The following is a 24,106-nucleotide window of genomic DNA, read 5'->3' as shown; positions in this document are numbered from 1 at the left end:
TGATGGAGGGGTGTGGGGAAGCCCTCCTGTCATCCTGACATCTGCTCTGCTTCAGTCAAATGGACCCCATCCCCCTCATACCCCCTCATCCCACCTCATCCTTCTCACAGACAAAGAACAGGTTTTGCTCACATCCTGTTTGTCTGCATTAAATTATGTTTATTTCCTTACACACATGGTACAAACCTTTTCTGTTTTATTACTATTAGACATTGCCTTCACTGTTATTACCCTGTTCTCTGATGCTGTGCCAGACGTGGAACTGGAGCCCTATAAGGTCTTCTTATTCACCATCTAATTTCACAGATCCCTCCAGAGTTGTAAGATTAATATGTTTACTTACTGTGCCTGGCAGGGCTGCATGCATCAGGCCCTTCTGGGAAGGAACATGTGCAGGGAGTTTGAAAGGGTCTGTGAATAAATGCATGGTGCTCTGGACTTTATTTGATTACACCATTTGATATCCAGTGTCTGTTTAAGATGATAATACAATTTAGCTTGTAAAAATAAAAGCAAAGGGGGGCAGGGTCGTGCTGTGGGAGCTGTTTTATGGGACGCTGCTTTCCTGTTTTAGAGGGGAGGGTTGAAGAATAAAGCTATTACCAGTGAGAAGGAGGCTGCTTACTTCTGAGAGGAGAGGGGAAATGTGTACATGGATGGAGGAGCTGAAAGAGACAGAAAGTGACAAATGTCTTTTCTCATAAGCAGCTTTTGGACTAAGGGGAGAACAGTGGATATTATTGTTGTGCTGCAAGATGATGGGTAGTGTCTTTGCTTCATAAATGCCGTCATTCATCGCCAGAATAGAACACACACTGTTCAGTAACTATTTGAGCACAGCGATGTCTGCAGCTATTGATACGCCTGTGCCTGGTGTTTCTAGCTGTTAATTGACTTTTGGGATCTATATTATTGGTTTTATGCAACCAAAATATGACTATATGCATGTACATGACCTCAGTAATATGTCTCTACAGCTAAAAAAAAGAGACTAAAGCATTAAAAATAAATGTCTTTCCAAAGCAAACAATCACCTTTTCCTCGTTGCAGGTGTAAAAAAAAAAAAAAACAGGCTGACTGTTTTCCCTGATGGCCTGACCTCCCCACTAGAGGGAAATGTAGAGCCTGTCAGAGGTGGATTGATTCATGAGCTCACAGCTCTTTAAAGGTATTTCTGAATAGTTTGATCCTGCATCTCCCTTCTTTCTTCTCTACTTTACTCTTTATGATTTGTAATCTTAAATGAATTAATTGATAAGGTTTTTTAAACACTGTAAATTAGAATTACTATTCTACATAACAATCATTATCTGACAATCATATTCTTATCTACAAAATAGAAGATGCCACCATCCTGTTCCAGTCTACCTCCATCAGTGAAAGTAGAACATTAATAAGTGAACATATGTCTTGCTGTTTGACCTCTGGACCCACATGCTGTCTTAAGGTGTCCTGTCAGTCCTCAAAGCTGGCTTACCTGCCATGACGTGACTGACGGGCTTTTGTAACTGAGATGCCCCCTGCGTCCTGTATGAACTATGAAGTTTGCACGCCACCACGCCACGTCAGTCTCACACCGAGGGGATGATTCCCTAACATGGCAGCGACACAGGAAAACATGATTAGATAGTAATTATGTGACACAGAGTAATTTACCGTCACTGCAAAAAAATATTAAAAATGTTCTTTTTTCTTTGTAGCACAATAGCTGAGAGTGGGTGAAAGTGTCTCCATTTAAATCTTTAATAACTAAATAAGTGGACATTAGGTTATGGTGAGGACACTGAAAATACTCAAACTTAAAGTGTTAAAAATTATAGTAATCTTGCACTCATTTTAACATTTTGCTACTCTGAATAGATTTTTGCAGTTATCCTCAGAAGCAGCAGGGAGGCAGTGATATCCTTTCCTGTGTGGGATTTTCCAGGGATATTCTCACATGACGCACCACAACACCTGCTAGCCATCCTTACTGAGTTCAAACAATATGCCAAAAGGTCAAAGGTCAGTGTGCATGACTGTGTATGCATGCTTTAAACAAACATTAAATCATGTTCACCCTTGTAAACTGTAGCCTACAAGGGAGGATATGATATACCCTCATGCTCAAGTACTCTTAGCATACTGTAAACTTAGCGTATTGGCTAGTCAAAGTGCATGAATATTCCTTTTGCTCATAAGGCCGTATATTTACATTTGTTGAATGAATATCAGCAGTCTGACAACACCTCCAAATCAGTAACACGGGTAAGCTTGTTAAGCAGTCTATTAAAAGGTGATGTTTGGTCAGTGCTGCTCTCCTAAACCCCTCCTTAACTGGATCTCTGTAGTGGACATAGTGTACACAGAGACATGCTGGTCGCTCATCTAATCATTGAGGCTGTAAGTCACCATCAGGAAACTCTTTCTACTCAATAATCCACGTGCTGCTGCTGATACACACTGACATAACATCCATGATGCAGCTCAAATGATGCATAAAATGATTATTTGTCTTCTGCTAAATCTGTGTGTTGGATTTGGCTAAAATGTACTTTCAATGCGCAAGACATTCATGATTTGAAAATAAACTTTATTGAAATTTTTCTTGTCTTATACATGACGCTATTGCACATATAACGTGTGTATTCAATACTATACATTCATGATAGAGTCACATTTCTTTGCAGAGCCTGCATTTGCTAAGCACTTGCTTCAGAAAATACAATCTGACATCATACTGCTATGTGCTACCCGTGTCACAAGGTCTGTTTTGAGAAATCTCAATATTTCAGCTTTAAGAAATCACAACATATCACGACTGATGTGTTGTTTCACACTCAAACAATGTCATTTCTCCTATACATGATGGGTTTCACTCGGTGTGCTGCACAGTGTTTCCACATGACACCTTCCTGTCCTGTAAATGCCACATGCAGAAGCTGACTTATGAGCCCGGCGGCAGTATTTTTACTTTATGTAAGCAGGGGACTTAAAAAGGAAAGCCTCGGGGGCTCGAGGTGGCTTATAACCAAATCCAATTCACTTAAATCTTCTTACATCTCTCACCCATTTGCCAGAGACATATGCTTGAATTTTTTACAAGCACTACTTGTAATTTAAAGAGGCAACTAGTTATTTTGTTTAGTAAATTATTCCTCTACAAAATAAGAGCATTTTATTGTAGTTTTATATTCCAAAAAATAACAGTTCAAACTGCATCATATTTGCAGCCTAATATTTCCGTTCATATCATTTACAAAGCAAAAGAACGTGAGCTAAGTGTCCTTATACAGTAAATAGTTATAATGATTCAAAGTTAAATTCTTTGAGTATATACAAGAATAATGAATGTTTTCATAGTATTACATACAACAGTATGGGCTCAAACTGGTGCCAATTACCCCTTTGAAACCTGCAGCAACATCATTTTTCTTACTGCTTTCAGACTCCTTTCACAAGTATTTAAAACAGCTCCTTGTATCAGAGGATAGAAGAACTAAACATTACACAGTATATAAAAATATTTCAGGGATTTTTGCACATTAAAATTCTCTCATCTGTGAACACATGCTCATGCACATACACACACTGTACAAATACACATGCAGACAAACATTCATAAATGCCCCGACAGTCTTGCAGGTCTAGCAGATCGCGCATGTCTTCGACTTCCCGGTTTCTTCAGACGTAAAAAGAACAAAAGAGACCGGCAGTTAGAGGACACTGGGCAATGAAAACACAGACTGAGCAGGAGAGATGTGGTGGTTTCAATGCTCACCTTGTTCGCCTCCGCCTTCCAGCTTTTTCTTCTCATCTTCGATGGCCTTCAGCTTGGCCTCACGGACGTCTGCGAGAGCTTTCCATTCACCCCTGTTGTTATTCAGTCCGTCGAACATGGGGGTGATCTCTTTGTGGAAGCGAGCGAACTCCTGCAAACACGCAGAAAAGGGGTTTGCACGAGAAAAATCATTGTAAGTAAATACAGATCATGTTAGTATTCAGAATGTTTTTATTTGTATTTGGGTACCTTGTACACAAAGGCGCAGACAAAGTCGATGAAACCACACTGCATCTTAGGCAGCTCATCTGCGTGATTTCTGTCCATCATGGGCTAAAGAAGAAGCAGGAGATGATTATTGTTAGGACTTCATAACAACATATACAATGAAGGCAACATCCCCCCCAAAAAAATGTTCAAGGCTCTTACAATAGGCTGCTGCTCAAGGACCGTCCTTTCAAGGTCTCCCTGCTCCCAAAATTCTGCTGCCACCATTAGAGCAACCTAGGACAGTAAGAACCAGTAAAATAATGAGAACAATGATGTTTTGTAATCATGTTACAAGTCTGAAGAAGGGAACACACCTTGCTCTGAACCTCCCATGGTTTTGTAATGGCCGACAGATCACAAGCTGTCATCATCATCGCCCTGCAGAACACACAAACACCATCAAAGACCATTTTAGAATGACAGCCAGAGCATCAACATGGTCACATGACAGAAGTGGACCTTTATAAACTCTATATTTACATGATAATTTCCTTCCTGGTTGGATTGTTGGAGATGTAGTCAACCCTCTCTTTCTCCTCTGGTATCCCCTCCACATGTTCAACAATTTTTTGGAACATTGTTCTCTTCCTGAAAGTCGAGAAAAGCTGTTACATCTTTTTAAAAGTCCTTGAAAATCGTCAACAAGTGTAACTTTATCAGGATGTTTACAGGTATTAGACACATTTTTTCTTATATAAGCATATATGGCTTTATGCAGAGGTAAATTTTATGTAGGAATATGGTTATTGGAGCGAGTTAGGTTAGTCTTCATTTCTGGTAGGTGCAAATATAAAGTAGGTAGGTTCAGATCAATGTGGACTTTCACACAGAAGAGCCTGACTTATTAAAAAAAATTACCTAAAAGATGGATATATGAAATGAGATAAAATGTTTGTAGCAATTAAGACCTCTCAAATCAAAATTTGAGAGTATTTACTGACTTTTACCGCCTAATATTTATTAAAATTGAATTAAATGACTTTAAGACATTTTATGGACCTGCGGTAACCCTGTTAGATGGAACAAACTTCCTGGAATTCCTTACTTGAAATAGAGGGCGAGATCAGTGGCAATGATGCAGACTTCAAACAGATGCTGCACTGTCTCAAACTGACGCTTCTGAAGGTTTTGGAAGATGTTCAGATTCTGCGAATAAGTAAAAGAAGAAGTTAAATCTAGCTGTAATGGCACAGAATGACAAACATTTGCAAACCACAACTACTGTTAAATACTTAAATGTTAACACACAAGGACCCACCTCATTCTCCATCAGCGTCTTACTGTACTCAAGATGATGCCGCTCCATAACTGAGGAGCTGTGCAGTTTAGCCAGTGGGGATAAACTCCTACAAAAGTCCACCAGAACCAGATCATGTGAGTCAAAAGTTCAGATAGCTTTATCATGTTTTCACGATCCATTTGTCACCTGAAAATGACCTGCAAAAATCTTACTTTGTCTGGTAGAGATTGTTGGTTCCTCTGTGGTCAATATCATGGCAGAATCCGGCAGCTACCATGGCAAAGGCCTCGAGATCGGAGTAATACTTCTTCAGTTTACCTGTCTGTTGAGGGGCAACAAAGACAATCCTGTGTTCTAACAAACAGCAGAGCAAGTAATAAAAAATTATTACTGAGAGAAATCACACTCACTAGCAGCAGAGTGAACATGGTTTGTCCAACGTTGAAGCCGTGCCTCCAGTTGTGGTAGGTGATGTCACGGTATCCCCTGCGAACGGTGTACATCCATCGTGTCAGGATCTGCAAAAACAAAACAGAGCTGCAGTGAATCTTTGTAATTTGCATCATCGGTTTAAATAGTAGATCAAGTTAAAGCCTTTGACTCCGATCATTAAAATGTCTGTCAAAGTTCCTCCCTAGGCATTAATTTAACCGTTAAAATTCCCATTTCCATTCATCAGGATTACATTTTTAGAACTTTTATTTCCTTAAAAAAATTTGTTCATGCCCTGAAATGGCTTAGATGTAACACTACACTTTCTATGAATATGTAAACATGTCTAACATATTTAAGATATCGAAAGATACCAGACAGAGGGATCTGTTGTCTCCACTCATTTTTGTTCAATGTATTTAATCACTGGCGGATCGTATTAAGTTAGAACAGAAAATAAAGGGCATATATACCGCAGTAGAAAATCATAAATTGTCACTCTTTGCAGATGATATATTAATATATCTAAAGAAAATACCAATACAAGCTATACCTGGCTTCTCCTCTGATACCCCTCATTTTGCTGTTGCGTTATGATAATGAAATGAAAGGGTTAGGGTTAGGGTTAGGATTGGTTCTGTAGGTTGTTGTGAAAACCTGGCCTTCAGATTGCGTGTCATTGGTACACTACATTGTGTATAAAGAACACCATAAGAACATGTTAAATAAAGGTTAAAAATTTCACTGGATGAGTCTTTCAGGTTATAGAGCAGCTCAAATAAGCCAAAGTCAACCTTGTGAAACATACAAACAAAAATAATGACTGCAAATAAAATGTAATCTCTCTGTAGAGTGTTCCAGAGGTAGTGTGCTGCCCTGACAGACAGGCAGGGGGGAGTATGTGGTGAATACAGGCAGGTTTCCTGACTGCTGTATACTGTACCTCGGCTGGGACTTTGAACTTCTCTACCACCCCCAACTCAAAGAAGCAACGGATGCCACACTGGATGAGTTCGAACTCTGACAAGGGGAAGTCACTGAAGCGGAACTCAAACAGCTCCACATTCTTGGCATCAGGGATGCTGGCTCTCTGCACATTGGAAACAGTGCAGTCAATATGCCGTAACAAACAAACTTTATTTTGGAATTTATGAGGAGCATTGCATACTACATATCAGAGCTGCTTACCAACAGTTTGTACATCTCCTTCTGGTCACAGTCCTCTGGTGCAGAGCCAAACTTGTCTTGAGTTTTCTGTGGGGAAAAGGTAGTTAAAAGGGAACTTGATAATCTGTTTTCAGTCTGGTTGAAGTAATATCAGTCAAATGGGACTGCAGCTTACCAGAATGGTCTGCACATCACTTGGTGTGGCCATTGTCTGGTACATGAGCATCTCCTGAGCTACATCTTTCCTCCACTCTGTCCTGTTCAGTTTGTCGTATGTGTCACTGTTCAGAGTGGACCACCCAAGGAACTGGGTCAGAGCCTAGAGACATGGACAAATAAAAAACAATTTAATTCTGTCACTCAGACTGATGCCTAAGTCTTCATTGAAGTTAACTCTTACAGTAACTTAAATTTTAAAAATATGTATTAAGATAAATTAAAGTATGCCAGGAGTTTATTATATATCAGCATTATAAAAATGGGAAGCTTAAATAGTAAAATAGTTTTCCATACTTCTGTAATTTGTTCATCGTTCTCATCAAATGGTTTGCCATCATGTCTGTTGAAGAAAGTGGCAACACCAACAATTTCCTCCTTCTTGTTGACGATGGGGAGGGAGAGGACGTTCTTAATCCTCCATCCACTCTCATCCACTGCTTCTTTCTGTCAAACAAATCAAATAGATTATTTTAGTGAATGGTGTAAAGAACAGTGAATTTAATTAAACGACAGTTGTCAGTGATGGGCGCCTCACCTGAAATGCGAAGTAGTCATCTCCTGGAGCATTCATCATGTTGCAGATCTAGAGGAAGTAAAGAAAAGTCATCACGTGTGTTTGGAGACGAATGACACTAATTATTTAACCACTGCAGGGTTTGCATTAAATAAGGAACAAAAGTTAAACTTACAAATCCATTCTCAGCCACATATGATGGGAGTCCACTGACCAGAGCCCAGTGGTCGGCAGGAGGGCCGCTGTTGAGTTCAGAGAGGATGAATGACTGCACATCTTCGTACTAGACTACCAGTTACCCTCTACAGAAATGCAAATGAAGCAGTATAACAGTGTTGCCACAGTGCATCTTGATACTTACGGGATAACTTTAATCTCCTCTTTGCCTTCCAGCAAGTAGTCAATAATCTTGTAGAAGTTGATTTCCTGAACGTTTTAAAAATAAAGGTGTTTTTGTATATTTAAAAAAAATCTTTATTTACTGGATAGCATAATGTTATGATGTTGGACTTACTCTGCCATCAGGTGTCTTGGGGCCTTTGTATGGCTCCTGTTCTCCAAGTTTGATTGGCCACTCATCAAAGAATTCCTGGTGAGGAAAAGGCCAAGATCATGTTTTTTTTGGGGATGTTTTTTGAAGATTATTTTTTAGGTGTTTTTGGCCTTACTGACAGGACAGACATGGGTAGACAGGAAAGACAGGACAGAGAGGGGGAAGACATGCAGCAAAAGGCCACAGGCTGGAATCAAACTGAGGCTGCTGCAAAGGACTAAGCCTACATGGGGCATACACTCTACCAGGTGAGCTAGAGGTCGCCCCCAACTTTTTGAAGCTTTCTTAAAGGCTCTCCTCCACACACCTTTTCTTTGGTCATGTCCAGGAGTCCCACAGAGTATCTCTCACACTTGATGTATGTCCTCACTGTATACAAGGCTTTGTGAAACTGCCTCTCAATATCCGTCAACTCTTCAAAAACTTTGCTTGCTGACCACAGCAGCACCTGTGGCAAAGAAAAAGTATCACTGCTTATAATTTGCACAGGAGCCTTTTTATTCTTGTGTCATGTGATTTTCAGTGCAGCTGGAAAAAGAATATCTCTGGAAAAAAATGAAACAAGCAGTCAAATTTTCCATGTTTTCTTGGAAAAAACAAAACAGAACAGGCAAGTGGACTTATTACTGTTCATTTTTACCTGGCTTCTCCTGGACTCTACATCCCACATGCAAGAAGTGTAGGCTTGGAGAGCAACCACAGAGGCAAAGTTTATATATTTGTTGAAGAGCTGCAATGAAAAAACAAAGATTTTTTTTTATTGCTTTATGAATCACATTCATGTGCTCCCTTTCAGTTTTCTTCAATGACAACAGATTACAGTCACTTTCTCCAACAGATCTCTTTAGGCTGACCTCTACAGTCACAACGAGGCCATGAAACAAGCAAGAAAAAAAATGTCTGACCTCACCCCTTCCTAAATGGATTATAAGTTGAGCTGTCATAACAGTGACCCAGAGTCACAAGTCAAGCCTTTAAATATCCAGGTCAAAGACAGGAAGCTGGTGGGCTAAATTTGGCCAATTATTGGGACCCTCCTATTGGATTCGTCTGCCTACAACAAGTAGTAAAACCCCTCACCCTCATAGGATACTTTCAGTTTCTCAGCCCCACTAAGAGCACTGAGTATAAATACTCTGCTATTAAAAAGACCATCTACTCACCTCCTGATCGCTCTTTGAAAATTCATTAGCCCCTTGTTTGTTGAGTGCCATGACAACACCGATGGGTTCCTTTCCAGACAGAAGGGGAGCAGTCATCATGCATTTAGTGGTGTATTTGGTCTGTTTATCCACAAAGTCGCTGAAATGTGAGTCCTGGAGATGACGGGAGAACAGTTAAAGGTTGTGTGCTAGTTCACTGATCACAGGGTGAATGAAAGAGAATGCATCCATTACATTAACACTCTATTCATGCATGCTATTATATTTCTACTAAGTTATGAATCAGCATGGGAAATGTGAGAAAAACTGACTGTTGTTTGTTCTCTATGCAGTTTAATAGATAATTTTAGTTAAAATTAGCTTCACTGTTCCAAAGCTGTTGAAAACAGTGTGATAATATTTGTTAAAAGTCTTGAATACATCGTCAATCATTTGTTTGCACTTTCTGGGCTGAGCAGCACTAGGTGTCTCCAGAGGTAACAGAGTCTTTGGGGTGTAATAAGACAGAATTATAAGACTAATCTACTGTACAATTCCCAGATATCTCATCCATAATGCAGCCTGGTTTTGCCTGTTTGTTTCCCAAAGCACAATTGGTCTTTTACTATACTCGTTGCTTTATTTGTCGTATTAATTTCGTTCAGAGATCAGTTATTATTTTGTCATCAGCTCACCTTCTTAACATCAGGAACGTTCTGTGGCTTCTTGGAGTGCGCTGTCCAGCCAACAATCCCCATGTCGGTTGGAAAAACAATCTCTACACTGGGATTCACTAAATTCTTCTCAAATGGAGAATTGTGTGACACATCAAAGAGGACCGTGGTCAGCTCAGGTGTCCCATTACGAGCCCTGTAGCTAAAGTAGCTGCAGCGATCAGCCTGGACCAGCAGAGCAATCCTCTGCAGAACTTTATGCAGGGTTTTCTCCATCACTGTGTTGGACTGCATCTCCTTTATGAGCTCGAAAATGAACTCGGCCTCTTGGATGGTGGTGACATCCTTGTAAGAGGATGGGTCCTTGACCTGGACCTGGTTGTTGAAGGCAGCAGTGATGACATCTGCCTTTACTTTCTTTTCGTAGTACTCCTTCGCAACCTGTGGGTTGTTATCAAGAAACTTCTCTACAGTGTCTTTGTCTGCCATGGTGTCCAAGTTTGGATGAACAATCCCTTGTGTAGCTGCACAAAGATGCTCCTCTCAGACAGGTACAGCAGAGATGTTAAGGTGACCTCCAGAAGATGTGGCGGTACAGACCCTAGTGAGACATTTCCAAAACCCCTCTGTGGACACAGATCCGAAGCTGCAGCTCTCTCCTTCTTCCAGGTAGCAGAAGGTAGTGGCTTACTGGGTAAGGGGATCCCAGGGGCACTAATAACTGTGACGCAAGAGTCATAAAGCCCCTGAGCTTTCTTAACTTGTAAATCCTGCCACTGGTCATTTTAGAGGAACAAATCCCATCAAAGGGAATGTTAGCTGAGATATGGCACATGCTGTGTTGAAGAGGGCAGGGAGCAAGACGTCAAGACTGTAATTATTCCCGAGGGTTTCCTAAATCTGAGATCACTGGCTCATCTCCTCGGCTGATATTGTGCATACTGCTTTGGCAAAAATGTGGCAAAAAATATGGCTGATGCATTTTAAAAAGTAGCCAATATTGTTGTGGAAAGACATGCTGTCTGATTTTAGGAGGATATGGGTAATACCATAACAGTAATAACAAACAAAGAGGGTCAAAGGAGCCACTGATCACTTGATAAAAGCTGTTAAATTGTTTTATGGTGTCTGTGAAGCTTTGTGTGAGAGAGAGTGATTTGAGGACCACAATCGATTCAGAGCCCACGAGAGGAAAACATAAAAAAACTATTTAGCATCTCTTGTGTTTGCTTCTAAATGATGCTACCACAATGAGAAATCTAGAAAGCAGTCACAGAGGTAAATTATTAATATTGTGACACCTGGCAAGCTGATGTAACTTTACTACAGCTGGTCAATTTAGAACAAGTACCAACAGCCAATTAAAATATCAGAATTAATCTACAAGCACTCCTCCAGAAAAAACAAAAACAAAAAAAGAGTGTTACATTCTTTCCTGGATCACTTCTGGTAGACAGCAGCTACATTTAACCATTGACAGGATTAAGTGGGATTGTTAACTGCTGCTTTGCACTTAATTACTCTTGTTGGCAGGCAAAGTGACGTTCGTTAGTGTGATCTGTTTAGGAGAAACGTACCTTCACACCGGATAACAAAAAGGCATTACGTGTCTAAAATATTGTCTTCTAAATAAGGTGCTCCAAGATTTTTTTCCACAATACTTAAAATTTGATTTAGATTAGTCAGTTGATTGGTTTATTTAGTTCCTGACAGTTTCTGAACACTTATGATATTTTAAAAATATGATATGTAAGTCATGTACTGTTTGTAAACACTATTGCCAACAAAAGTCAGTCAACTTCCTTTTTTTTTGGCACTTTGTCTGCAATTTTCATAGCTTCCTCTTGGATTCGTACTGCCTATGGTCTGGCATCTGGTCACTACCTTTTCATAAAGTCCTGATCAAACCTGCACACTGTGCCTGGGAACGTCCCAGCCACAGCAAAAGAAAAAATAAAATAAAGGCAGTGGTAAGATGATACATGTTTAAAGACAGGTAAAAGAGATTTTTGTGGACTAAAGAGATTACTGACATTCGCGAAAAGGCAAATATTAAGATTAAAATTAACTCTCTTTACTGCTCTTTTTCAGAGGTTTCACGCTTAAAGTAAGTATTAAAGAATATCTGGAATTCGAGAGTAAAGGACCAGCTCAGGAATGCAGCAGGCAAGCAATTATTATACCTTACATGAAAGGTATGGACAACGTGCTGTATGCTTAATATAAGCCTGAAACCTCTGTTTGACAAAACAATTATTATCATCATGGCTGTATCCCTTGCGTCCGACCAATTCCATGCGGCTTTCTCCTCTGTGGTGCTACAACAGTGCCACTGCAGAGCCTACGCCAGCCGTTCTTTAACTGGCAGACCGAGTAGAGGATGGGATTCAAGGCTGAGTTGGCCAGTGTGAACGTTATCACCCAGAAGAACATGGTAGAGGAGACATCTAGGTGAACAAGGAAGTTCCTCGCCAGGATGAGGAAGGTGATGATGAAAATGGGACTCCACATGATTAAGAAAGAAAGCACAAGGACCAGAAGGGTACGGAAGAGCTTCATATCCTGGCGGGACACACGGTACTCAAGAGGGTCTCCAGCTGGGGGCTGGCTGTCTCGGGGTCGCAGCCCGAGCCTACTTCTCTTAGCAATCTGTAATACAGATAATAAATATTACACAATATTGCCAATCTGTATTGTCTGACCTTATATAATGTGGACAAAAGAGATAGAGAGAAAGAAACCATCAGTGATTGATCTACATATGGATTTACACATATGGAGCATGATGTTTGTCTCCAATGCGTCTCAAACATCCAAAAAGTCCTCCCACAGCTAAAATCAGTCTGTGGCTCCTCAGAGACATTTTCTATCGTCTGTATCACTTCAGTGTCCACACTGGTAGAACTGGCTGTCCCATTTAATATTGACATTTGATAGTGCATAGCTCTGAACCCACACACACACACACACACACACACACACACACACACACACAAAGGCACCATTTTCAGCTCCAGTAATTAATAAAGCACACGCATCTCAGTTATCAGAGCGACAGAGAAATGAATGATATTCACAGATGGCACAGAGTCAGTATATCTGCAAATGAATGGGCATGAGTTGGCAATAACTGTGCTTATTAAAGGAACAATCATTATCAAAAGGGTGGAGCAAAGGTACAAAATGTGCACAAAAACAAAGTGTGGCCATTGAGATAAGCGAGGTGGTGAATATGTTGGGAAATTACTTTGTGATTTTAGAAATGCTAATTTATATTCAAGACCCATTTTCAAAGATTTATGTCTGCAGTTGGCAACAAAGTGCTTCGGGCTCAGTGCCACAGACACAGTGGGAAAGTCAATAATAGACTAACTTAATGTGGGATGTCTTAGAGGGTAATCTCGGTATTTCTCAACATGGACCATACTTAACCATGTTTTTTGGTCTAGGTGACTAATGGGAATAAGAATTTTTGAAACATGGTCCAGTGTTGAGTGAGAGCACCTCAGCCAGCAGCTATAAAATAGGATGCAATGTAACCACTTGGGGCACTGACAGGCTCAGATTATGTTTCTTAGTGTCTGAAAACATTATGGAGAGCATCCCTACAAAGACAGACCTTTTTTGTTAAGAGTAAAATTCTTTTTGTTTAGCCAGAAACAGCCCCGAAATCACTACTGCTGAACCTGCCAGACTCCATTTAAATTAACAGTCATTTTAGCATGTATAGAGCCAGTATATTTTCACATCTAACTGGGTGAAGTAAAGGTTTCTTTAACCAAGCCAGAGTTGGTGATTGTTTTAACAGTGGAAAGACGAACCAAGACGGCTTTTGGTGAGTTTAATTTTGTTTGTTGACTTAACGAAGAGTGTTTTATGGTAATCAATTAATTAGTATTTATTTAAATAAAGTTTGGTGGGTTTGGTGATCACAATTTTGGAGCTGTTTCTGGTTGAACAAATGGTCTGTCTCCACCTTTCAGTGGCAAAAACAAGCACTTTTAGTGGATGTAAACTGACAGTACACAGTTGCCCATTAACGTTACCTTGAGGACTGTTTTGCCGCTGCCAGGTGCAGCACTCTCAGTCAATACTGAACCAGTTTCAAAAATTGTTGTCTCCATTAGTTACTCAGACACAAACACATGGTAAATTGGGTGTAGGTTGAAAAACACAAAAGTTACCCTTTAAGTGAGAAAAATGCAGAAAAACTCCACCTTATCTTTAAAAGCGTGGTTGAGACTGTCTAATCCTAAAAAAACTTTGCCTTGACATATCAGTCAGTCAAAAACCACAATAAACCCACCTGTAATATTTTGCTGTAACTGACTACAATTATGAATCCTGGGAGGAAGAAGCACAGTGCAGTGAAGGCTACGTTCCATGCAATCTCTCCAGTTTTGTCAGGCCACTTGAGAGTACAGATGTGTATGCGTTCCTATGGAAAAGAAAACCGCATTAATGGCAGGGACACTGGGCTTTCCTTTCATGCATTGATCCACCCATACCTGCTCAGGGAACTTCTCATCCATCACAGTGAAGAACAGAGTCAGAGGTATGGAGGTGAGTGCAGAAAAGGCCCAGATGAAGAAGAGGGTGGCAGTCACCATCCTGCAGTTTAGAGTGGGCACAGACTGCAGCCGAAGGATGGCCTGGACCCTCTCCACACTGATGGAGGCCAGGGTAGAGATGGTGACACAGCCACTCATACAGATGACATAGAGCAGAGTGTGACAGGCCGCATACCCCAGCGTCCAGGAAACAGTCCACCGCACTGCCACAATCAGCGGGATCATGCTGACAAACAGCAGGTCGGCCACAAACAAGTTGAGGGTCAGCACGGTCTTGTTGGCCACTAGTCTGCGTTCCCAGGTTACCAGGGCTGCAGCTGCCGCATTTGCTGCCACGGAGACGAGGAAGACAGCAGTAATAGCCAGGGTCTCGACAATAGTGGTGGCAACATGATCTGAGTGGTGTATCTCAGAGAAGAAGGAGAAATAAGAGATGTTTTCTCCATGGGGAAAATGAGTGTGAGAGTTATTACCCACATAGGCTGAAAGAGATCCGAAATGCATACTGATTTCACTCCTGGAGGCTGCCAGAGAAATGAATGGGGAAAAGGAGCTGATAAAGTGATACCAGAGAAGGGGAGGAGGAGGAGGAGGTATGGAGGGTGGTGACTGGCCTCTATACTGTTTGCTCTACCTGACGGGAAGTCAAATATTACAAGATGTTCATTGTGCTCTTTTCTTCCACTGTGTAAACATCATTTTATTGCGCGTTATTTCAGTGTCACATTTAGTTCGGGCAACTCTTCTTTATAACCAATTCATTTGCACTTTTCCCACATTATCAAACACAGCTAGATTTGCTCACTACCTGGACAACCTCTTAAGGAATTGCTTTACATTTAAAAACAACACACTACAGTTTGTTCACTGGGATTGACACGACTGCCCTGCGTGTTAATCCAATCCCTAATCTTCAATCAATGGGCCTGTTGAACAGTATTAGTTTAAATTTCAAATTAGCTTTTGAGATCTGATTAGTTAGACACCACTTTTATTTACACTGTGAAATTAGATTACCAGTCTTACTACCAGAGTACAGATACAGCAACTGGTCAAAGACTCTCCTGAAAATAGGCTTTTGCATCTCATGTAAACCCCGCAGTGATAGGTTGATAAAATGTTTAGTAAGAGCAGAAATTTCTGAAACAAATATTTGTTAAACAAACTAGTGACACACCCTCCTGTCTCTTAAAGTATTTTCATCATGTCTGGTGTTGATAATCTTCAAGGCCGCAAGGGAAACACCCTCTTGGCTAGTACGTCTGCCTCCCAGACGGGCTAAGCTGATATTCTCACTTTCCATTTAGACGTTTCATATGAAATGTTCCTGAAAGGCGCTGCAAGTTGTCTAAACCATATTAGCATCTTTCTCTTGAGCTGTCAGCCTACAGTAGGTTAACCTTTGGTGTCACGTTCCCTTTTAAAGCCCACAGACACTGCGCAGGCCTTTGACTCCCCATATTGTTGGCTAGCAATACTAATCCACGTCTTTACATAGCACAGGAAAAGGATTAGCCAACACAAGCTGTTTTGAGCTATTCATCTGGTTCAAACTGTGTGAGACGTGGATGAGGTCAAGGACCTACAGCAACATAACTGAACCAAGTATCAAACATAAGTATTCATTTATTTTTAAAAGTACTTACAAAGAAGAGGAGTCTACAGTGGGGGGCCTTCAACATTTTTCAGGCCAAGGCCAAAGCTGAAGGAGAGATGAAGCGCCCTACTTCATGTATAATATTGAGTTGCATAATAAACTGGGTCTACAATAACATGTAGCGCATGTAGGGCAGCCTCAAGAGCCAAATATAAACATACCTTTATGCATACAATACAAAGCTATTAAAATATTATTACTTACAGATTCATAATTAATACATCATGAATTTAGTGGACAAGGATTCATGGGCAACAGATAGCCTATCACTGATGTATAAAGGTTTTTTTTGTAACAATCAGAAAATTTCTTTTAACAAATATGGGTATGAGTATGGGTATTTTCCTGACATATTTTGATTTCAGAAAACATAAATAGAAAAATATATCAAACAATAATTGTATGCCTACCCTGCAGTAACAAAGGGGGCCCTGTAGGGGTCGCCAAACCCTTGTTGAGGACCCATGGACAAGATGAATTTGGGAATCTTAGGATAGTGAAGGAATTACCCATAAAACTCTGCCTCTGATTGGCTTACTCTGACATTCTCACCCTAATCCTTAGCCAATCCCATCGCTCCTGCCTGAACCTAACCAATCCAACTAACGAAGGCAAGTAGCGGCAAAGGGCAGTAGCTCAGTCCATAGGGACTTGGGTTGGGAACCAGAGGGTCGTCTGTTTGAGTCCCCGTCCAGACCAAAATATGGAGTGTGGACTGGTGGCTGGAGAAGTGCCAGTTCACCTCCTGGGCACTGCCGAGGCGCCCCTGAGCAAGGCACCGAACCCCCCAAACCGCTCGGGACACCTGACCAAAGGGCAGCCCCCCCACTCTGACATCCCTCTACTTTGTGCATGTATAGGTCCTGTTTGTGCATGTGTGTGTCTTTCAGACCTGTGTGTAATTGAGAAGCAAGAGTGAAAACACTGAATTTCCCCTCAGGGGGATTAATAAAGTAAATAAACTTAAACTTAAACAAGTAGTAGCCAATCACATGGAGCGTAGGGCAGGTCATTCCTTCACTATCCCAGGATTCACAAAATGGTATAGTCTACAGCCATACTAGCAGCTCTGTGGGCACAGCAGCACTTTGAGCTAAATGCAAACATCACTATGTTCACATGTTGATAACATGCTGTTTAGCAGGAAATAATTACCACCGTTTAAGCCTGTTAGCTTGTTAACATTTGCTAATCAGCAGTAAGCACTAAGTGCAGCTGAGGCTGATGGGAATGTCATTGGTTTTGCGGGTATAATGTCATAAACCAAATTACTGGGCACAATAAAATTTTGAGCTGGAAATTATGTGAAACGAAAAGTCAAGGAACCACCAAATTCAGTAGAATTTAATTTTCAAGGCAATCAATCCAATAATTCTCAAGATATTTGACCCAAAATCAAAATTGTGAACTTCATGGTTGTGGTAGAGGCAAAGTAAGATTCATCCTGTGGGGACCATGAATGTCTGTAACAAATGCTGTGTCAATACATCTCATATATGTTGAGATATTTCACTGGATGAGTCATTAGCAGTATCCTTTAGGGACCTTGTATATCTACAGAACCACTAACACAGCTAAAAAATTGAGTGAGGAAGAACTTTAAAGCCAACCAAAGCTTTGGGGGTTAATTTAAAATAATCATAAGCACCTCTGCAACTCACAACTGTAGTTTATTCAGATAACTTGTACCCCTGGTTAGTCCAGACAGACTTCAAGGTGGGTCATCAGTTCTCTGTGGTGACTGGCGGGATACTGGGACCGGCAGCCGGGACACTCCAGGAAGCTTTCATTCAGCGAGCTGCTGTGAGTGGAGGATGTAAGACTATCTCTGGAGCGCAGGGAGGGTGGGTATGCCTCTTCACACGAGGTGCAATCCTGCCAGTCTCTCTAAAATAAATGGAATCATTGATTACTTATGACAGCTAAGACTGGGTGATTAAATCAGCTTTTCAAGGAGTGCTATTATTTGACCAACACTTAAAGCTGGACTACTGAAAATGTTTAATATCAACAGATTAAATTACTATGAGTAATGTCAAGAGTCATTCATAGTGACATAGCCACAGAAAATTATCATCTAACTCTAACTGCTACAGAGCATTTTAGTTTGTTTTGGATGATTGTTTTGGTGTCACCCCTGTTCCAGCCCAAAAGAATATACATTAGTGTGGCTTTAAGGCTCTTCACTGATAAAGTTGTGACATATTAATTACTAGTCAAGCCCTTTGCACTATTCATGCCAACCTTCGACTGCTTCGTCACATGGTCTTTAGGTTTTAGCGTCTTCAGAATCCTGACCATTTGCTTCTGTAAATACAAACAGTCCTGTTTCTCATCCTCCAGATCTTGCGAAGAAATCTTGATCTAAAAATGAAAAAGTTTGCAATACAATGAAGAATATATTATAGCTGTGGGAATTATAACTTACAGATACAAAGAATGATGTCCTTTGCTTATGTGAGGACAGATACTTTCCCTTCAGAGGGAAAGCAATGAGGTAAGACAGTATGACAAGCCCACTCCTTTGGATGAGTGAGGCCTAGATTCACAAAGGACAAAATGATCAACACAGGTGTGAGAGCGGATGGATTAACATTCCCTGATTACTAGGAAATACTTACAGTAGAATGTAAGTACAGTAGAATGTATTTAAGTAAATGGGACAGAGGACCAAAACTGAGATGGATGATACTTTCATACCTGTCGCTCTAGGTCTGCAATCCTTTCCTGGTCAGCACGGTGACGATCTAACAGAAACTTTTCAAAGGGAGTGGACTGAGAAGAGAGATTTTTGTTTATGTATTTGGTTGCTTCCTCCCCTCAAATGATGAAGGTATATTTTTTATTTTTCCAAAGTACTTACTGAATGAACAGTTCAATGAAAACATACCTGCAGCTCAGAGCTAGCTGACTCACGCTCCTCCTCATCCAGTCTGTACTGAAGGTCTTCAGTCACAGCAGTCAGCCAGTGCTCTTCATCCTCAGAGTAATGATGATCTTCCCGTGCACTTTCTCTGTTCATATTTTCAGTCTGCAGCTGTTGCTTGAGCTCATCCACCTCACTCTCCCTTTCCTTGCACCTACAGATCAAACAGTCTGTCATGTTGACTACCAATTCTCATCTTCTTCAACTTTCAGCAGCACAATATTATTATTTTTATTATTATTATTATTATTGGCCATTTTGCCTTTAATGGACAAGACAGGTAAGTGTGAAAGGGGGAGAGAGAGGGGGGATGACATGCAGCAAGGGGCCACAGGCTGGATTTGAGCCCGGGCTGCTGTGGCAACAGCCTTGTACATGGGGCGCCTGCTCTACCACGAAGACACCGACGCCCCAATATTATTATTTTTTAAGCAGCATTCATACCAACTTTGGGTCATTATCAAGTTATGCTGGGCCACGTCGAGCTCCTTCCTGAGCACATCCAGCTGGTCTTTGGCCCTCTGTAACACACTTTCATAATACCTCTGCATCTGCCTCATCTGCTCCTTCTCTGTATTGAGAGAAGCACAAGTTGTAAATAAAAAGTTAAGAATGAGAGAAAATTACTAAAAAGCGCAATCCAGGATGTCAGATACGGCCTTATGCATGCACCATGTAGTAATAAAATACATGATTTTGACAATGTACCGCAGGCTGCAGTTTTTGTAATAGTGGGCTACTCCAGAGCAATCTTGATATCTTAAAAACCTTGTTGTGACAGTCTGTTGCCCCTTGCTGCCCCAGTGGTGAGTGCCCACTGCCCACTGTCCCTCTGGCTCACCATCTGAATGGTCCTCATTGTGCTGCTGTGAGCGGGCCTGATTTGCTTCGTTCAGCTGCTTCTCCAGCCATAACATTCTGGCCAGAATTGCCCTTACATAGGCCTCTCTCTGCTGGTCATATTCCAGCCACTGCTTGTTCTTCTCCAAGGCCTCGGGGGGATTCAATAAAAGAATGAGAAGCACATAACAGAGAGAGACAGAAAGAGAGTTGTGCCAGGGAAATGGCTCCAAAGCAAAAACACTCAGTAAGACATGCATACTGTACACAGGCACACATTCTCACTGAGAACAAATGCACAAAAAGGCAAGAGTCAAAAGTAACCAAAAAATTCAGAAACGTGGATTAGCTATAACTGAAAAATACAAACACACGAGACTTTTTCCAGATGTGTGGCAACAAAACTGCACTTACATCACGGAGGCAGTTTTGGAGATCAACTGTGGTGTTGGGTGAGGCCCATTCATCTGTAGTGGAGTCCTATTTGATAACAGGAAAATACAGTACAGCCTTACACATATGTGAATGATCTTACCTAACTCTCCCAACTGCTTAAATAAGACACTGCATTCTGTCACAACAAGGCCCAAAACATTAGCACAGTGGAACTTAGAGCATCAAATTCTCAAGTGTTATGACCTCTACAATATCCAGAATGTCACTGTTGGTATGCTCTGTATGAGGAAATGTGTTTTTATGGAGAACAGTACCCCTCCTCTCTACATGTGAGACTGACACCTAAAAACAACTGCTGCCATCTAGTGGTGTGAAACTGACAAGAGGGGCTTCTCTCAGCAGCAACGCAACCATGGGCCCTTCTGACAGAAGACATTTTGACATGTCACAGGAAGGAAAAGCCCTCCAAGTAGTAAAGTAAAGGATGGCTGAATTCCATTTCTTTGTATTGGTTTCAGGGTCCTGGCATTGTGCATAGTGGCTCACTATCACACTGTCACTTGGATTAAACAGACCCATTGTTGATGTTACTAGTGACACCTGTGCTTTTCTCCTATGTGACAAGTCAAATCTATGCTGTGAAAATGGTCTATTATGTGCTAACATTCTGCACCTAAGGCTGGGCAGAACATCAGTATTTAATGTTAAACATCTAACACTGGTGTTTCATCGGAGGTGCTAAATATCATGAAATGCAACAGACGATTTTAGTATAAAAAATAACATTTGTGTAGATTAGCACTTATCACTGGCTGTAGGATAGTGCTTAAGCACTGGAAAACAAAAAAATGCCATCCCTTTTAATGAATAGTGTGGAGCAATGACTAAAATGGCAAACTATGAACAACTAATTTTTAAACTGAACAACAAACTGGAGGTATTCTTTAAAATATGGGGCCCTTACTTAAACATGATATTGAATGATTAACTGATTGACAATAAGGTAATACTCTTTCTCTTGCTCTTTTGGTGCCTTATTTCCTTCCTGGGACGGCCTGGTTCTTTGAGATTATGTCTGACCATGTGGATTTGTGCAGCTTGTGAATGAGATGTGATGTGAATAGCGAGGCTTTATAAGGAAAATGTGATATGCACTGGGATTTGTAATGACGTTGTATGCAGATTTTTGATGATGATACTGCTTACCCTATGACTTCTTTCCCTTTTTTAATTTATTTATTTATTTATTTTTTTATTTACTTACTTATTCATGCAATTTTTTTTTATTTACTTTTACTGGTAGGGTCTGTTTCAGTTTCGTCTTTTTTGTTGTTTTGAGCTTTTTCACTTGTATGGTACATCTTGTATCCTGAGTGATCTTACTGTTTGTACTAAAAAAAAAAAAAAACAATAAAAAGAGAATTACAAAAAAAAAGGACTACGGGACTACACCGCTGTTATGTTAAGTTTTTGTTTTTCTTGTGTAGCTTCAAGGGACTACAACAATAAATGAACCTTTAACACACACTGTGTTATGTATCAGTATCAAAAGGAAGGTCTCCTGCTTATAAAGGCATACAGTTTGTTTTACTTTCCCTCAGCACTACGCTCACTTAAATTAAAATTAAGCCATGCTATACCTTTTTCTGTGCAACGTTGTTCTCTAAATACTGACACCTAGTTGAGAGGCGCACATACTCGTTCTTCATTTCTTCAATCTCTCTGGAGTAACTGGACATGGTGCTCTCTCTCCTCATACTCACTGCGTCCATCTCATTTCCTTCTTTCTCACTTAGCTGCTCTGACAGCACATCAGTCTTATTGGCGTTGGCCATGAGCTGCTGACACTTTTCCAGTAAAGCTGTTCCAACAGTGAGGAATCTCTGCAAAAGACAATGAGACATAAGCTCTTTCTTTAATGCTCAGCTACTGTAAATCAACATCCTGCATAAAAAACACACCTCTCACTGGCAACATCATTTAACAGGACAGTGTGGGTAACCTTGTCTAGTTGACTTATGCTTGGTAAATACCACAGACACAGAGTACTGAGTAGTGACTGAGTTTACCTCAAGTAGCTTATTATCTTCTGAGTGTTGACGAGAAAACTGAACCAGGATCTTCAGTAAGGCATTCTGCTTCCTCAGACAGCGGACGAGCTCTGAACTGGACCTTCTCCTGAGGAAACCTTTACATTTAAAGGAGGCCATCTCAGTCACCTGCTAACAAGTATTATAAGGGACTGACACTAAAATAATACATTTAAAGATGTTTGTCATTTCAAAAATAAACACTCTGAATGGGTTCATTTCCCCTCTGTTGTTGACATCAGCAAAAGCAGCGATGGGAAAATAAACTGGATCCAAAATAGTTTTCAGAGCAATTCAGAATATATACATTCATAAAAAAACACATTTACCAATTAGATTTACAATCTAATGCAGGTTAAAGCAAAAAAATTGTAATAATTCTTACCTCTCGACCTTGTCATTAAGGTGCTGATTCAAAACTATGGTTTATAATTTTTTAATATCTGAAGATGAAGATCATGTGATATTCTGAATCTAATCAAAACCTACATCTACTAAGTTGATCTAGAGGTGTTTTGGCAACAGCATACGATTGATATGTAGCTAGCTAGGTTAGCTTACATTTTTCATTCAGCAGCTAACCTTATTTTCACAATCGGGGGCAATCGGTTTTATTAGCCATAACATCAGGAGCAATCGGTTTTGTTAGCCAGTACCATCGACAAAGAGAAGTTAACACCACATAACGTTATGGTTTGGCTATCTATGTAACTATCCTGTTAGCTGGAACAAAAACAGTTACGCTAAGCTAGCATAAAATGATAGTTACTGCTAGCATAAAATGCTAACAAAATATTAGTATAAAGTTACTAAGTTACTGCTACTGTAGTGAAATATGTTCTTCCACGTTATAAAAATAATAATCCAATTATTTAAGTATCGTACACATATTTATTTTGCATTAAAGTTACCTTGCAAGGGAGAAAAGACAACGAACGTTAACGCAGGGTTGCGTTCAAAACGTCGCAAAACGTTTATTAATTCGAAAACATCAGTGCGTTCAATACTGTTGTATGAAGAAGGCGGACAAACATAAGATTTAAGTTCAATACATAATGATCTAGTAGACATTTATTTATATACACGCAGCTGCTGATTGGGTAATTCATTTAACACGCCCATCAAACCAGAGAAAATGTACCTCAAAGCCCGTTGCAAGGTCACACGTCGTTCAATCCGGAAACCGTAACAAAACGTTGCACACCGTTTTGAGCTTGAACGTGCCCCTGCTTCAGTACCGCCGCCAGAAGTCCGCCATCCAGAACATTAGCGTAAAACTTTTTTTTTTTTTTTTTATTTTTTTTATTACTTTTAATCAATTATACTTTAGTGAAAATGCATAACATCACCAGCAAAATGAACTTATACTTTTAAAGTAAAAAACAACTAATAATGTAAAATAGCTTTTTATCCAGGGGGTGCGGCAACACGTTTCTTCATTTCAATCAGAGATATTGACTTCATCCAACATCTCTGTTTCAATCTCAATCAATCTGCATAGCTAACGTTAGTTTAGCTAGCTTAAAACTTCCTTGCAGCCTGAGCAGTTCTTTGGTAAGAAATTGGAAATAATATTAATATTGTCTCTGAAACGGCGTTATTTTGTTATTTAATTACATGTGTGTTTTGGTTGTGTTTATATCTTATCAAAGTAT

The 24,106-nt window shown here is 40.3% G+C and overlaps 3 protein-coding genes across 5 annotated transcripts; all 3 read right to left on the bottom strand.

The window, feature by feature from the left end:
- Positions 1-2,660: 2,660 nt before the first annotated feature.
- On the bottom strand, positions 2,661-12,176 carry LOC125903165 (cone cGMP-specific 3',5'-cyclic phosphodiesterase subunit alpha'-like). Its single transcript, XM_049599906.1, has 22 exons — positions 9,993-12,176; positions 9,319-9,471; positions 8,796-8,885; positions 8,463-8,603; positions 8,117-8,191; positions 7,964-8,028; positions 7,778-7,844; positions 7,624-7,671; positions 7,383-7,532; positions 7,045-7,188; positions 6,891-6,956; positions 6,646-6,792; positions 5,681-5,788; positions 5,483-5,592; positions 5,289-5,376; positions 5,076-5,176; positions 4,511-4,618; positions 4,345-4,408; positions 4,190-4,264; positions 4,010-4,093; positions 3,761-3,911; positions 2,661-3,661 (listed from the first exon to the last, which is right to left on the bottom strand). Exons 1-22 carry the CDS (start codon positions 10,458-10,460, stop codon positions 3,627-3,629), a joined length of 2,538 nt encoding a protein of 845 aa, XP_049455863.1. The 5' UTR covers positions 10,461-12,176; the 3' UTR covers positions 2,661-3,626.
- Positions 12,177-12,193: 17 nt separating this feature from the next.
- Positions 12,194-17,946, bottom strand: LOC125903167 (free fatty acid receptor 4-like). The gene is made up of 4 exons (XM_049599910.1): positions 17,848-17,946; positions 14,480-15,066; positions 14,278-14,409; positions 12,194-12,620 (listed from the first exon to the last, which is right to left on the bottom strand). Exons 2-4 carry the CDS (start codon positions 15,044-15,046, stop codon positions 12,234-12,236), a joined length of 1,086 nt encoding a protein of 361 aa, XP_049455867.1. The 5' UTR covers positions 15,047-15,066; positions 17,848-17,946; the 3' UTR covers positions 12,194-12,233.
- On the bottom strand, positions 17,209-23,586 carry LOC125903166 (centrosomal protein of 55 kDa-like). 3 transcript variants are annotated; one of them, XM_049599907.1, is made up of 10 exons: positions 23,363-23,586; positions 22,431-22,549; positions 22,002-22,244; positions 20,380-20,445; positions 19,967-20,117; positions 19,570-19,696; positions 19,090-19,279; positions 18,900-18,974; positions 18,444-18,563; positions 17,209-18,086 (listed from the first exon to the last, which is right to left on the bottom strand). In XM_049599907.1, exons 1-10 carry the CDS (start codon positions 23,520-23,522, stop codon positions 17,895-17,897), a joined length of 1,443 nt encoding a protein of 480 aa, XP_049455864.1. In that variant the 5' UTR covers positions 23,523-23,586; the 3' UTR covers positions 17,209-17,894. The 3 variants fall into 3 exon arrangements, with proteins under 3 accessions (XP_049455864.1, XP_049455865.1, XP_049455866.1); XM_049599908.1 differs by having other exon boundaries at positions 22,125-22,244; XM_049599909.1 differs by lacking the exon at positions 23,363-23,586 and adding an exon at positions 22,837-23,327.
- Positions 23,587-24,106: the final 520 nt, after the last annotated feature.

This window comes from Epinephelus fuscoguttatus, linkage group LG16 (assembly GCF_011397635.1).
Source record: "Epinephelus fuscoguttatus linkage group LG16, E.fuscoguttatus.final_Chr_v1".
NCBI lineage: Eukaryota > Metazoa > Chordata > Actinopteri > Perciformes > Serranidae > Epinephelus > Epinephelus fuscoguttatus.
The sequence above is the reverse complement of the archived record's forward strand: the minus strand, read 5'-3'. Positions and strand labels throughout refer to the sequence as shown.